This window comes from Petaurus breviceps, unplaced genomic scaffold (genome assembly GCF_028583685.1).
Source record: "Petaurus breviceps papuanus isolate PSGF00001 unplaced genomic scaffold, PetGlider_PUasm1.0 98, whole genome shotgun sequence".
NCBI lineage: Eukaryota > Metazoa > Chordata > Mammalia > Diprotodontia > Petauridae > Petaurus > Petaurus breviceps.
Genome location: NW_027187460.1, coordinates 2,099,169 through 2,115,627, shown reverse-complemented (window position 1 = coordinate 2,115,627; position 16,459 = coordinate 2,099,169). Strand labels below are relative to the sequence as shown.

Below are 16,459 nucleotides of genomic sequence, written 5' to 3'. Positions count from 1 at the left end.
GGAAAGGACACTACCGAGGTAAGTGAACATATCCAAAATTTCTCCATTTGCTGTAACCAATAACTCCACATATGGACGCTACAGTGCTGGCTGGTACAGCACCTGTGTTTTCTTGACAAGCAAAAACACTGATGAGGTTGTATTGGATAAGGTAAAATTCAATGAGGATAAATGTAAAGTTTTACACTTGGATTAAAAAAAATCAGCCTCAGAGATACAATATGGGTACAGCTATGATTAGACAGAAGACTCGGATTTGCTTGTCTGAAAAAGATCTTGGGATGTTAGTGGATTGAAATTTCAAAATTAACATAAGCAGCAGCAAGATTTTCCTGAAATCGAGCCTAAAATTTTTAGAAACATCCAATCACCACTCTTGGATCTGTCCTCTAGGGTCAAAGAAAACAAGACTAATCCCCCCCCCCTTTTTTTTTCCACATGATAGTCTTCCAAATATAGAGCACAGTCACAATATGTACCATGAATCTTATGTTCCGTAGGTTAAGGAACCTCAATTCTCTCAATTGATCCTCATATGACATGTTCTTAGAGCCTTTCCCATCCTACTCAGACATCTCTGGTTAGTCAGTGTCCTAAAGTATGACATCAACAACTGAACATGGTAGCCAGATGTGGCTGGATGAGGGCTGAGTTCTGATGGTCTGTCACCTTACTCATGGAAGCCATGCCTCTCTTAATGCCTCCCTTGAGCCCAAGACCACACCAGCTTTTTGTGGTTACCTCTGACATTACTGACACAATGCCTAGCACGTAGTAGGCACATGATAAATATTTACTGAGTTGAACTGAATGAAATTTCAGTCCACTAAAATCCCAAGATCTTTTTCAGACAGGCGAATTTGAGTCTTCTGTCTAATCACAATTTTATCCATATTGTACCTGTGAGGATGATTTTTTTTTTAATCCAAGTGTAAGACTTTATATTCATCCTTATTGAATTCCATCTCATCCAATTCACCCTCATCATTGTTTTTGCTTGTCAAGATCTTTTTGGCTGCTGACTGTCTTCCAATTGTTTACAATCCCTCCAATCTTTGTGTGATTTGTTAATCTGAAATTTCCTAGATTTCCTCAGAGAAACATGTCTCTTTAGTATACAAAGCTACTCTATTCCCAAAGTCATTTCCTAATCATTTGTCCATCAAACCAAATTTCAGTGATTACGTGTGATGTCAAATTTTCCTCCTGACATTAAGGTCTATACTTTATTTACTTTCCTTGTTACCTGTACTTCATATATGCCATACAGAGATCTTTGACCATTGATTTTCTGACTCATTCCTTTTTAAAAAAAATTTATCTCCCCTGAATTTCTGAACATCTCTCTTGATGTTTTTCTTTTTATTGTGTAACCACTCTCATTGTTCTCTAACTTGGAGTGTACACACACACATACACATACACACACAAGAAGTTTTTGCCTTTCTCCTACTTTTTTTTTTGTTTAAAGCTCTTTTCATTAGATTTGTTAGAGATACAGAGAACGGTTTTTTCAACATCCTTTGTTAGGTACACTCTATCCTTGGCCAAGAGTTTACCATTCCTAGATTTTCATTCACAGTTTAAAAACCCAAATCTCATTCTCAGACACACTTTTCTTGATTTTTGGCTGTTTGCTCCCCAAATCTGCCTTTCTCCTCCCCAGCACTGAGGAAAATAGCATCAGTGCCAACAAACTCATAATCCTAAATTTAAATTTATTGCTTGGGGGGGACGGGGGCGGCTAGGTGGCACAGTGAATAGAGCCCTAGCCCTGGAATCAGGAGGACCTGAACTCAAATCCAGTCTCAGACACTTAACACAAAAACTAGCTGTGTGACCTTGGGCAAGTCATTTAACCCCAACTGCCCACCAAAAAAAAATAAATTTTTGCTCTGCCATTCACCTGCAGTGTGATCTTGGGCAAAGAACCTTCCTGATCCTTAGTTTTCTCATTTATAAAATTAGGATATTAACATGAGCACATATTACCTCCCAGAGATATAAAGAAGGCACTATGCAAATAGTACTATAATGTGTTATTATACAAAGATAAAGGGGGACTATTTTTTCAGTCTTTCTTGTTCTGTTTACAGATAGGTATCTGGGTGAACATATAACTATACATACTACATAGATATACACTAACTCCATCTTGCTATCATCCTCTCTCTCTCCCTCTCTTCCCTCTCTGTCTGTCTCTCTATACACATACACACAAATACACGGATACATGTGTATACACATATATACATATACATATATGTACACACACGTGTGTGAAGGATATGTAATGAGAGAACAAGGGTACACAATAGAAGGTCAGCCTGAGTGTTTCACTGATATCTATGGGATATTGAGAGAATAGTATTAAGAGGAAGGGCTGTAATGTGTTGTGTAAATCTTCTACAGTAGAGGTAAAGTCAGATAAAGCCTGTGCCAAAGAAAGCCTGAACGGGCCACCATCTGTACCAATGGGGGATCCAACATGGTATGCTTATACACACCTATATTCACACACAAACACATACATTCACTTTTTTTAAGTGTCATTTTATTTTAGTGGTATGGTCTGTATTCTGAGAAATCCAATCTTCCAACCAGTTGAGTTCACAGGGTACAAGTAATCAGACATCATCATCACAATTATATCTGTACACGTACTGCATATATACATACATGTATGTGTGCATGAACACATACGCGCACGTATAAATACATACATATATAGATACAGATTGCTTACTAGGTGCCAAGCACAGTGCTAAGTGCTTTACAATTATTATCTCATATGTTCCTCACAACAACCTGGGAGGGGGGTGCTATTATCATCCTCATTTTACAGATGAGGAAACTGAGGCAAATAGAGATTAACCAACTTGCCCAGGATCCCACAGTGAGTGTCTCAGGTCACAGCTGAACTCAGATCTTCCTGACTCCAGGCTCAGCACTATCCAGTGGGATGACTTGAGGAATGCAGAGGAGGAGGCTACCAAGATTCTGAAACCTTTCAAAGTATCTAGTGTCCAGACCTATGTCAGCAAACATTTCTTAGTCACCTATAAATGCAAAGACCTGACTTTGGTGCTATGGAGGAGAAAAAGAGGGCTACACAACTCTTATAGCTCCTGCTTCCCTGACCCCAGGCCATAGTGTCAGCCACCTCCCTTCCCAAAACAAATCCACTGATATTTGGATCAGATATCACATTTCAAGTCCTTGTTTTAGTTTAGAGGTTGGTTTGAATTTTTTTTTTTAATTCATCCAATTTTAACTGACCTGGAGTGGGAACCACTGACTAATCCTCAGTCCACATAAGTGCTGGCTAATAGTCCCTTTGACTTATGGTAGCCCCTTCCTCTCCCCACACACAAGACAAAACTCCGTCCTGCTGTATTATTATATGAACCCACAAAAAAAGACTTCATCCTCAAAAGATGCTTCATTTTTGGCATGATTTCATGATATTTCAGTAAACAAAATATTCAGAGCTGATTTGCAACTATGAGAAAAACTGTGGTACAGAGCAGATATGACTTACTCCAGATACTCAACAAGCTAGCAACAGAGACAGAACCAGAACCCAGACATCCTGGGACAACGGCTCAGTGGCCCCCACCCCCCCATGGGGGCACCTCCTGGGCACTTTCTCACAAGGGCAGTCAATCAATGAACCTGGCTCACCTCGCTCTGAGGACTGGCTTCCTCCCGATGCCTGAGGGTATCCAGGTCCTCATCAGTAATCTCTGGGAGCAGGGCCTGATCCTGGCTCTGCCACATACTGTCACCCCCATTAAAGATCTTCTCATCAGCCAGGTCTGCAAACGGGGTTCTGGAACTCTGCTGCTGCTGGGAAGAGAGATGGGATCAGAGCGGACTTCAGGGTGACAACTTGGGATCTTCCACAAATCATGGAACAGAGCAATAAATGACTTGTGAACAGAACACACAATATCAGTGTTAGAAGAATCTTAAAACAGAGACCACAGAGCATAGAATGTCAACATCAGAAGAGACTTAAAATATAGACTATAAAACATAGAATGTTAGTAATGGAAGCAACATAGAACTTAGAACATAGAACGTCTGAGCTGGAGGGGACTTTGCAACCAAGAACAGGGAACTTTGACTAGGCCAAAGCTGACTTCAGAATGTAGAACACAGAATATCAGAGCTAAATGGTAGTAAAAATATTGTAAATGATAGAACTATGAGAAATCTTAGAATAAAGAGAATAGAATGTCAACTGGAAGGAGTCTTAGAATATAGGAGAACTGGAAGAGACATCAGAAAACAGAAAAGAGGTCAGTTCTGGAAGGGAATCTAGAAAATAGAATATATATATATATATATGTAGTTAGATATTAGAACAAAGGTTATAAGACAAAAGATCTTGAAAGGACTTTAGAACATGACATAAAATGATAGGGCTGGGAAGGAACTTGGAACAGAATGTCAAACTGTAAGCAGCTTTTTAACCAAGAACATATATTGTCAGAACTATAAGTACATTAAAGCATAGGCTATCATGTCTGCTGAGGTTGAGAACATAGAACTTGTGATTTCAGTGCTGGAGGGTACTTTAGGACCCAGAGTGTTGAGAACTGGAGGGGGCCTGGGAACAAAGAATGCAGAATGTCAGAGACAGAAGAAGTCTCAGGATAGCATCATGATGATCATCAGGACAACATCATTATAGCTGACATTTCTCTAGCCCTTTTAGGTTAAGAAAAAGTACTTTCCTCATAACCAGCCTTTGAGATAAGTCAGGGATGGGTTATTACCATCATTTTATAGATAGGAAGGCAAAGTTCACCATTGGTTCAAAACACATTCAGAGATTCTGTGACTTTCCAAGGTCACACAGTGGCAGAGCCAGGTTACTGTTGTGTAGCTGTTCAGTCTTTCCGACTCTTTGTGACCCCAAATGCTGTTTTCTTGGCAAAGATACTGGAGTGGTTTGCCATTTCATTCTCCAGTAGATTAGGCAAACAGAGGTTAAGTGACTTGGCCAGGGTTACAAACCTAGTGAGTGTCTGAGGTCACATTTGAACTCAGGTCTTCCTGATTCTGATGTAGCTAAGCAGCACAGTAGACAGAGCACTCGGCCTGGACTTAGGAAGACTCCTCTCCCTGAGTTCAAATCTTGCCTCAGACACTTACTAGCTGTGTAACCCTGGATAAGGCACTTAACCCTGTTTGCCTCAGTTTCCTCATGTGTAAAATGATGGAAAGCCACTCTAGTATCTTTGCCAAGGAAACCCCAAATAGGGATCAAGAATAGTCAGATGCCACTGAAAAACAACTAAATAACAACAATTTCCTGACTCCAGGCCCACAGCTCTGCTAACTGAGACATCTAGCTGCCTCATCAGGGTCAGGACACCACTCTATGTCTCTAGACTTGGCACACAGAACATAAAATATTAGAGCCGGACAAGACCTTAAATACCACCTAGCCCAACAACTTCCTCTTACAAAGGAAACAGAGTACTAGAGGAAGTGATTTGTCCAAGATCACACAAATAAGTCAGAGCCAGGACTCAGAGTCCTTAAGCAAGCCAAGGGTTACCTTCCCTGTTTGGCAGAAACTGAGAACTAGAGAAGGCAAAGAGCAGGTTAAAGTAAGCTTTTTGTTTTTTTGGAGGGGGGAAGTGAGGCAATTGGGGTTAAGTGACTTGCCCAAGGTCACACAGCTAGTACGTGTTGTGTCTGAGGCCAGATTTGAACTCAGGTCCTTCTCACTCCAGGGCCGGTGCTCTATTCACTGTGCCACCTAGCCACCCCTAAAGTAAGTTTTTAAGGGAGCCCAAGACTAGAATTCAGGGCTCTTGACTCCCATTGGCAAAGGTGGAAAGGTCTAGACATAAGTGAATGGGATATTATACTTAAATATCTCATCCCCGAGATAAACCTAAATGATTAATTTCATAGCAGGTACATCCTGGCTATAGGTAGTCATCAGGACATGGGTTTTTTACATTTTGGGGTATGTATGAGTGAGGAAGGGGTGGGATCGGGCAGAGCTGTGGGTGTTGAGAACAGGAATGGAGGATGTGGATGAAAGCCTAAGTAGTGTCTAATGTTGGCAGGGGCAATGAAGGAGGAAAAAGGTTTCCTCTGTGCCCTTGGTGGTGGAGATTTAGCTTTTAAACCCCTATCCCAATACTACCCGGCCCCAACCCACCTCTCCAGCTACACTGGATACTACTCCTTCTCTGCTCTGGGACCCTGCCAAACTGGCCTTCCTCTCACGGATGATGCTCCATCTCCCTCCCTCCTACCTGCCTTTGCTTGCTGTCCCACATGGCTGGAATGCACCCCCCATTGCCTCTGCCTCACACAATGCCTATCCTCCTCTCCGATGAAGGTCAGGCACCATCTTCTTCATTAAGCCTTTCCTGATGCCCAACCCCCAGGCTAATTTCGAGTGCCCTCGCAACCAAACTACCTCGTACTGAATTACTTTGGGTGTTATTTATTACCTTTATGCTGCATTTATTTTTATGTACTTATTGTCTCCCTCATTAGAATGTAAACTCCTTGTGAATAGTGATTATTTCATTCTTTGTACTTGTATCCCCAGTGTTTAGGACAGGGACGGGAACATCGTAATTGTTGATTGATTGATTGATTAGAGTGCTGCTTAAAAGATGCAGCAAGAGGGAAGTAAGGAACCAAGTCACACTGAAATTCTAGTTAAGTCCAGAGCATATCCCCTCTTTAGGTAACAGTAACATGGTTTTTAAATTTAAATATAATAGGGGAGAAAAAGACCTAGACTAAAAGTCAGGAGACTTCTGATTGGGTGTAGATTCTTGGCTCTACCAGAAACTCCTGCTAAGAGCCTTAGCAAGTCCCTTTTCCTATCTGAGCCTCAGTCTCCCCATCTGTAAAATGAAAGGGTTGGATTAGACATTTATTTTTTTTTTTTTTTGCTTTTTGGAGGGGGGAAGGTAGGAAAATTGGCATTAAGTGACTTGCCCAAGGTCACACAGCTAGTACGTGTACCAAGTGTCTGAAGCCACATTTGAACTCAGGTCCTCCTGATTCCAAGGCTGGTGCTCTATTCACTGTGCCACCTAGCCACTCCCGGATTAGTTCAATTCTAAGGTTCTCTCCAACTCTGCCATTTACTATTATGTCAGCCTAGCTTTGATAAGCTATAGCCTAGCTATTAAAAAGGCCATTTTTAGCTGTAAGAATCTATAATTTGATGAGCTGGGTCAGGCAAGTGGGTTTAAGGACTCTGCCTTGTCTAATCTGGATCGGAGGAGAGGTCCTAACTTTGGCCAAGTCTAAGGGCCCTTGGGAAGCCACCTCTTTACATCCATCAGCAGGATGTCTCTGTAAGGGGTTGAGACTGGACAGGCTGGAGATGGAGCTGCTGACATGATATGAAAGGAGTGAGCCATGCTGAGCAGCAAGGGAGGTCAGAACTCAGCCTAGCCCTCCAGAAATGACCCTCTACACACCACAACCCCATTTCTGAGATCTTTTATTGCCTTCTCACCCCTCTCCCCCATCTTCTCAGGGTCCCATGTCCCAACTGCAGGGATTTAGTGCTTTCCAAGCCAAATGCACCAGAGGGAGCAGGAAAGGCCATAGAAGATATCAAAGCTCACATGATTACTGACCTTGTGACCCTGCCTAATTCTTTGGGTTCCCATTACTTTCAGCGGTTTATAGTGAAGCACAACACCCAAGATATCCCCTCTGAGATTTTTTGTCGTTCAGACATTTTAGTCATGTCCCACTTGTCATGACCCCATTTCTGGAGTTTTCTTGACAATGATACTGAAGTGGTTTGTTATTCCTTTCTCCAGTTCATTTTACAGATGAGAAAACTGAGACAGAGTTAAGTGATTTGTCCAGGGTCACGCAGCTAGGAAGTGTCTGAACTTGAACTCAGGTCCTCCTGATTCCAAGTCCAGCACTCCATCTACTGTGTCACCAAGCTTCACTGAATCAATTACTAGATACAAACATGAAGCAAAAAGATCTCTCCAGAGTCTAAACCCTGGGGTACTGAGGGAAGGAAGATGGGACCTGAGTTGGGACTCAACAAACAGTTTAATAAGTACCTAGATAAGGGAAAAGATTCAGGGGAGTCCAGGATAAGGGAACTTTGTGCAGCAAGAACATTAAGGCAGGAAAGTACAAGGTTTATCTGGGTGGCAGTGAACCAGTTATACAGTTTTTTGCTCGAGGGATGAACTGGCATAGGGGAATGACAAAGACTAGAACATTCAGAAAATGGGGCAGGAAGGCAGCACCTAAGGCCAAACAACCCTAAGGAAGGTACAGATTCCTCTTCCACTCAGAGGATGCTTTCAGCAAATAAAACAGGTAGAGCTGAAGCTGACACATCTCCCCACCAACAAAGCCTTCCCTTGACCTTTTCATCAGTGCCAAGATGACATGCCTTGTCATCCCCCTTCAATCTCTGACAGTCAGATTCGCACACTTGTAGACTTGGTTCCCTCATCTTTCTCTGCTGTGCTCGAAGGTCCTTTCCAGCTATAAGAATCTATGACTCTATGAACCTTAAGACACTATAAAATTGAGAGTTATCATTATGATTATTGCTTCAATTGAGCCAAAGTAAAAATAATAGCTCCCATTTCTGTAGTGCTTTATTACTTGTACAATCTGGCTCCTGACCCTAACACTGGACCAAAACTGCTCTTTTCAAGGTTAATGTCTTAATTGAGAAATACAATGGGCTTCTCTTCCTTCTTATTCTACTTAACTTCTCTGCTCCCACAGCCACCTTCTCCTCCTGGATGTCTCTACCTGAGGATGTCAAATTCAACCCAGTTCCCCCAAAGCCTGCTCTTCCTTCTTCCCCATTTCTATTGAGGGTACCACCCTGGTTGACCACATGGAGATTCTTCTTGTCTCCTCTTCCCCCTCTCATGCCCTTGCCAAGTCCTATAAATTCTATACTTGCGGCTTTCACATCCATTCCCCTCTGCATTCACACAAGTCTCCATACTAATATAAAATATCATTAACTCTGATCTAGATTATTGTAAAAACCAACTCATTAGTTTCTCTGCCTCTGCTCCAGGAGATTTTAATCTGGGGTCCACAGACTCCCAAGGGGATCCATGGATAGATTTCAGGGGGTCTGTGAACTTAGATGGGAGAAAAATACATTTTTATCTTCACTAACTTCTAAGAGAAACCCAGCATTTCCTTCAATTATTTAAAAACATAATTTTGAGAAGAGGTTGCTAAGATTTCACTAGACTCCCGAAGGGGATCACAACATAGAAAAGGTGAGGGGGGCCCCTGCTCTCCTCTCTGCAAACCATCCTCCACAGAGCTGCTAAATATTCCTAAAACACAGAGCTGACCATGTACTCTTCCCAATCGAAAGTCTCTAGTGATTCCCTATTGTCTCCACAATAAAATACAAGGTGCTCAGCATGACATTTAAAGCCCACTACAATCTGGCCTCCCTCAACAATTCATTTTATTTCTACGATGTCTCTTCATAGACTCTTTTAGCCGTACATGGCATTCCATCTTGCTCCTCTGTTTCTCTTTAAGTGATCCCCTGTGCTGGGAATCCACTCCCTTCTCATTACTACCTCTTACAATCCTGAGCTTCCTGCAAGGCACAGCTCAGGAACAGACTCCTACACCCAACCTATCCTGATCCCAGAAGCTGTCAGGGTTCTCTCTTTCTTCAAATTACTTTGCATAACTTTGCATGTACTTTGCATTCATTTATCTATGTCTATCTGTAACTCCCAGTAAAACAGAAGCTTTCTGAGAGCAGGCATTGTTTCATTTTTGCCTTTATGCCATAAAGTGGCTAGGCTCAGTGACTTGTACATAGTAAGTATTTAGTGAATCCATAATGAATTGAATTTAATCGGGATTATACTCTCCAAATGGGTCTTTATAGTAGGGATGTAGAATTGATTGTGTTGAAAGACAGTGAAAGTGAACCAGGCCAGATGTAGTCATTGCTGAACAAGATAGTTGAAGTAGGGGGTGGGGAGGTATTAGGTGCTTTGTGTGACTTTCCCTGTATGTTTATGATTATGCTAAACTGTACTGTAAATAATCCCTGAGGAAATGTGTGTGTGTGTGTGTGTGTGTGTGTGTGTGTGCGCACGTGCGCTAGGCTATGCTGCAAGCTGAGGTTTGGGGCTCACAGAACACCAAATGGCTGTGTGATCGTGACTACCACAGCCTCCATGACAGCATGGTCTTTGAGACCATCTTCTAAGCCCTGAACTATTCTCTTGGGGGAGCTTGCATCTTTGAATTCAGGACTGCAAAGTTGGGGGTCACAGGATCCTGACATGAGCCTGGACAAGTAGTAGCTGAGAGGATTCTCCTGGCTGTGCCATTATTCTGTAACTGTAGAAGTCAGTGACCCCTGTCCACCACTATCCCTGGAGAGGAAAGATTAGGAAGCAATTGAGCTTGACTGATTCTTCCCTGGGAGAATTAATCTGATAAATGAACCTGAGTATAGGTGCCAACTACTTCTGCCACCTTCCCTGATCACTCTGACATGTTCACAAGGACCAGATTGAAACAGCATTGCTGGTTTGGGTACCTAAATAAACCTTTAGTAGTGTTAATGTCCAAACTGGCATTCGAGGACTTCCAGTCTGTTCTAAACCCTTCAGTTCAGTTTTAGACTACAACCACCCCACCATTTCTATACTCTGGCCTTTCCTATCACCAGGCCTCTGTTTACATTTTTCTGTGGATCCAGAAAAACCCTCCCTATCACTTTCCTTTGTTGAAACTACCCATTCCTCAAAGCCCAACTCAAATGTAATTTCCTCTCAAAGTAGGAGTTCAACAGACTGCCATTTACAGGGACGAGACCTAGGTTTCAAGTTCCAACTTTGATGTTTACAAGGTGTGTGACTTTTGATAGATCACTTTTTTCCTATGTGAGCCTCAGGCTATTTATCTGTGAAATGGGGGGGGGATGCTGTGATACTTGGCTCACCTACCTCCCAGAGGTGTTGTGAAGAAGGCATTTTGCAAACTTTAAAACTGTATCAATATGAGTTGTGATCCTTATCAATCTTTGTATCTCCCCCAATACCTGGCAAGAGAGCAGTCCATCAAAAGGCATTTATTGAGTTGGTGAATGGTGGGAATGTTGAGCTCACCATAGAAAGCATCAGATGAGGCTGTAATGACCCAGCACCAATACGCTCCTGCTTCCCAGGTGAGAGATGGGCTCGCCGAGGTTCACAGAGTTTCATAGATTGTTCCAAGGTCAGGCAGGGAATCAGTATCAGAACTGAGCTGGGGGACCAGGGATAGAGAAGCCCAGACCTGAGACAGTGAGCCCTGGGAAAGGCTACACTGGCCTGGGGTGATGAGGGTGATGTAGGAGCCAGCTGGGAAAAGAAGCTGTGTTCTCTCTGCAGTCTCCGCGGGTGGGCATCTCCAACATGTCCTTCCCCCATCACTCACTGCTGGGACTCAGCAAGATTTAAAGTAGAAATTCATCCGACAAAGCCCCAAAGCAATTACAGGCAGCAAGGCCTGAAACAGCCGCAGAACAAAAGCCTAGGGACAAGTAAATCAGTTCAGAAGCCTGCGAATAGGGGAAAAGAGGGGGGGGAGTTTGTCTGACTTTTTCTCTTTTCTCCTGCCCTTGAGGTGGGGCTAGGTAGAGAGAGGAGAAGGCAAAATTGAGACTTAAAAATGGGATTCTACTGAGCTCAGGGGCTGGAAGAGATGAACAATAAGGCATGAGACAATGATGGGAGTGGGGGGCCATATTTTAAGTCTTGTAGGACAATCAGGTAGGGGGCAGCTAGATGGCACAGTGGATAGAGGAGTCCCAGGCCTGGAGTCAGAAAGACTCTTCTTCCTAAGTTCAACCAGCCTCAGACACTTACTAGCTGGACAAGTCACTTAACCTCTGTTTGCCTCAGTTTCTTCAACTGTAAAATGGGGACCATGGAGAGGGAAATGGCAAACTATTCCAGTATCTTTGCCAAGAAAACCCCAAATGAGGTCCCAGTCGACTGAACAACAAAGGCCAATCAATAGTTGTGCAGGAAATTGGTTATGATTGGCCAGTTTTTTAAAGCACTTTGAAATTTACAACAAACTGGTCCTTACATAACTAGTGAAATTGGCCATAGGGATAGTCTTCTTCTGATTTTGGAAATCATAGGATCAATCAATGATACCCTAGGTGCAAGAAGCACAGGAAATGTTAGGACTGGATATAGGGCAGGGCTAGTTGTAGAAGGAGAATGAAAGACAGCGGATAGCCATCCCACATTCTGCACCAGTGCCTACAAGATGGAAAAAGCATACAGAAGGGTGTCAACTCATTGGGCAGATCAATGGGGGATCTGTGGAAGAAAATGGATGAAAATCTCCCCGGATGAGATGCCATCTGCACCAATGGAAGGAATAAATGCATTGATGAGATCAGTTACGTGCTAGTACCAGAAGGGTCACGGGATGTGGACCAAAGAGGGCTTCAGAGATAATTTAGCACAACCTCTTCATTTTATAGGTGGGGAAACTGAGGCTCAGAAAGGGCCATACAACCAGTAAGCTTTAGGGTGAGGACCAAAACCCAAGTCTTCTAATTCCCAAACCAGGGTCCTCTCTGCTATACCCTACTGCCCCTATCTATTCATAGGATCATAGATTTAGAGTTGGAAGGAATCCCAGAGGACATCTACTCCAACTCCTTCATTTATCGGAGATAAAATTGGGGCTCAGAGAGATTAAGTGATTTACCCAGGGTCACACAGCATATAAGCACCAGAGGTGGCATTTGTTCCTGACTCCCAGTCCAGTGATCCCAGTTATGCCATGCTGACTCTTCTGTGCCTATACACTGAGTCCTAATCCTCATCATAGACTAGGCCCTAACCTTGGCACCAAAGCAAATTCTAACATATCCATATCTCATTGGTTATAGGAGTGACCAGTAGAAGAGAGCATGTGTGGGTCATCATGGCTCCATCCTCCCTTAAATAATACTTAATAGCATTTATGTGGCAATTTAAGATTTGGGAATAGCTTTATATATAATCTCACTTGATTGTCCAAGAAGCCCTGTAGTATGGGTGCTATTATTATCCCCATTTTACAGATGAGGAAACTGAGGCTATGAGGGGTTAAGTGACTTGCCCAGAGTCACACACCTAGTGCCTAGAGCAGGATCTGCACTCAGGTCTTCCAGCCTCCTCATCTAGCACCACACAACCTGGCTGCCTCCCTACTGCAGAAGCAACTCAGAGCCCACTCTGTCCTGACAGGATTGCAGGACTGCCAGGGTTGTGTATAAAGAAGCACCTCATTCATTAGAGAAGTGGCTCCCTGAGAACATGGAGTTTGCCTCAGCTTTCAGCAATGGCTCTTGGAGCTGGGTGAGGTACAGATTCCCTTCTCCTATCCCCAACCCTAAGCACAGAGGTGGGCACACAGCTTTTGGCTGATAAAATCTTACTGAACAGAACTGAAAACTGAGGGCAGGATTCTGTCTGAACATGAAGGTCATGAAGGCATCCTCCCTCCCCTCCATTTAAGTTTTTCCAAATAGGCATTATTTGTCAGCCTCTGACATGTCCCATACCACAGGATACAGCAAGTTTGTGAATGATAAAGAGCTTTCTCAAGGGCACTGAAGTGAAGGAAAAAGACTCAGATCCCATGATGGAATGATCTCAAATCTAGGGGAATGGGACAATATCACCGCTATCTCTATAACTACCTTCCCAATCACAATCTTTGCTACATCATCATTATCCCAATCAATATCTTTACCCCAGGGACCATCATCGTCATTATTGGTTTCAAAAGGTCCACCCTCCACACCCTGCCACCTTTACTGTGTCCATCAAACAACCCTGGTTTCTACCATCACCATCACAAAGCCTGCCTTCTAATGGAGTCCCACCTTTGCTCAGACTGAGGGACTGATAAGAAGATATTATAAAAGAAAAGCCTCGGCCAAACACGGATCTTTAGAAAGTCAAAGTCATTAGATGCCGAGCAGTTTAATAGTGAGACCCTCACTGTCTAGTGGGGAAAGGAATCTTCCTCACCTCACACCTCTGGTATCTGCAAAGTCTGCCAGAATCCTAGCCATCTAGAGACACTAGTGACATGGTGTATGAAGGTCAGGAAAGGTCTCCTGAACCCAAGCCAAAGCTGCCTCGGAGTTATGGGCACACCTATATATCCCTAGCAAGTAAGGACCTGGGCGCAATGTTTAGATTGGAGAGAACAGTCAACCAGATCTAAGAGAATGAAAATATTGTGGTCCAGGTAACAGTATCTCACTGTCTTTAACTGGGCAGAAGCATCCCTTTTTCAAGCCTGGAAATAGTCTCGTTGAATTTTTTTTTTTAAAGAAAAGGAAAGGCTTTTTAAAAATTAAATCATATTTTAATTCTATATGCCCCAGAGTATAATACTACTAATAGCTAGGGTTTACATAGTGCTTTAGATTTGCAAAGCACTTTACAAATGTTACCTTGCTTTATCCTCAAAACAACACTGCATAGTTGTTGCTATTACTGTCCCCATTATACAGAAGAAGAAATTGAGATTGACAGAGGTTAAGTGACTAGCTCGGGGATTACACAGCTCATAAGTACTGAAACTGGATTTGAACTCAGGTCTTCCTGACTCCAGGCCCAACACTCTGTCCACCACACTGACAAGTGTAGGGGACAGTGAATTCATCTTAGAGTAAAAAAAAACCAGGGTTCAAATCCTGCCTTTAATACATACAAACCGTGTGACCTTGGACAAGTCATTTAAATTACCAGAGTCTCAAGAAACAGTCTACTATAAATTATAATAGACATTATGATCTACCTTATCTGGAAACAACTTTCAGATTAGGGGTGTTCTAGACAGATGAAATCACAGGTCCACACCCCTCACCCAATCCAAAGAAAAAAGTATGTGTGTGTGTATATGTGTACACGTGTGCACACACACATACACACAGACACATATAAGTTTAATCAATGTAGGGTTTTTTTTTCTTTAATTAACGTCATTGTATTTTAAGCTCTGAATTAAAACATTCTCCCTGATAGGCCGGCCAGACTGTGAGTGGGTAGATATTCTCTCTTGGACCATACAGTATACACATCATGCATTTGCATGTATAATTTCGTGTGTCTGTGTATATCTACGTCTGTTTCTGGGAGCCCAAATCTGTGTGCATCTACACAATCATCTGTGCACATGAAGTTATCAGCATGGGTGTGTCGGTGTGTGTCCAGGAATGTGTTTGTTTGTGCATCTATAAATCCATGCACCATCAATGTGTTGGTCAGCTGGTATGCATGTGTGTGAGACAATGTGTGTCCGTGTCTATTTACATGAGCATGTATTGGAATGTGTGCTGGTGTGTGTCAGTCTGGATCCTGTCCTAGCTATCTATGCATGCATCCACATGGACAGGACTGTGTGTGTCTCTGTGTGCATGCATTCATGCACATGCTTCTGTGTTTGTGATGGTATGTATATATCTGTGTGTGTGTGTGTTTGTGCCTAAGGGCAAGAATTGTATTTTCTTGTCATTCCATTCCCAGGGCTCATTAGCACAGTAGCTAGCACAGTTAGGTGCTTGGTGTATATGGAATGTTTTCTTCTGTGTATGTATGTATGTATGTATGCATGCATACATGTGTGTATATATTCTAGTCTATTTGTGTGACTGGGGATGAGAGGGTCCATGGGCAGGGAGCCATTCTGAAGTCACTCTGACTGCCTTTGCCCCACAGATTTGTTCATTTCCCTGTGAATTTTCAACAATAAAGCTCATTGATAAAAGGCTAGCAGCCCCTCCTGTCCTTCTTGGAGCTGCTCAGATACTTCTCTCCACCCCCTGCTGCCCCCAGACCACCCTCCCCCTCCCAAAACACATTCAGGGCACACATAGGCTGTTTCAGTTTTTCTTCGGTGCATTTTTTTTTTAATTTGGAGGAAAAAAAAGGTTGAGAGAGGATACAGGAAGAAATGGGGAGGGGGGACTAGGAGTGAAGTTATCTGAGGTCAGTGGAGGGATGCCAGAGCTGCTAAATTTTATCTGTGGAAAACTCTCCCAACTGTCTTCCCAGAGCCCATGGGGAGGGTTGCTTTCAGAAGATCAGGGCCTGCCCCAAACCCCCCCAAAGATGTCCTCCAACCATCCAGGAGCCATATCAGAAAATGTGAATAGTGCCTGGTTCAGGTGTTTAATAATAGTTTAATAATAGCAGGTGTTTAACATATGCTTGTTGACTGACCAACCCATTGTGTGACCTTGGGCAAATTTACTTTGTCTTAAGTAAAGGCTCCCCAAATGCAAAACCACAAGACATCAACCAACCTTGAAGGCCTCTAGTGAGAGAGATATTACTTCCCAAGGCATCCATCTAGTTCCAGGTAGCTCTCATTGTGAAGAATTCCTCTTAACTCCTGAGTGGATTCCAGA

General features: G+C 43.0%; 1 protein-coding gene across 1 annotated transcript in view; it reads right to left on the bottom strand.

Annotated features, from left to right (window-relative positions):
- Positions 1-3,596: 3,596 nt before the first annotated feature.
- Positions 3,597-16,459, bottom strand: part of TSNARE1 (t-SNARE domain containing 1) — a 227,885-nt gene continuing 215,022 nt past the window's right edge. Inside the window, exon 9 of the mRNA XM_069080942.1 lies at positions 3,597-3,846. Coding sequence (XP_068937043.1) covers positions 3,667-3,846 — 180 coding nt within the window. The 3' untranslated portion in view covers positions 3,597-3,666. The remainder of the gene's footprint in view (positions 3,847-16,459) is intronic.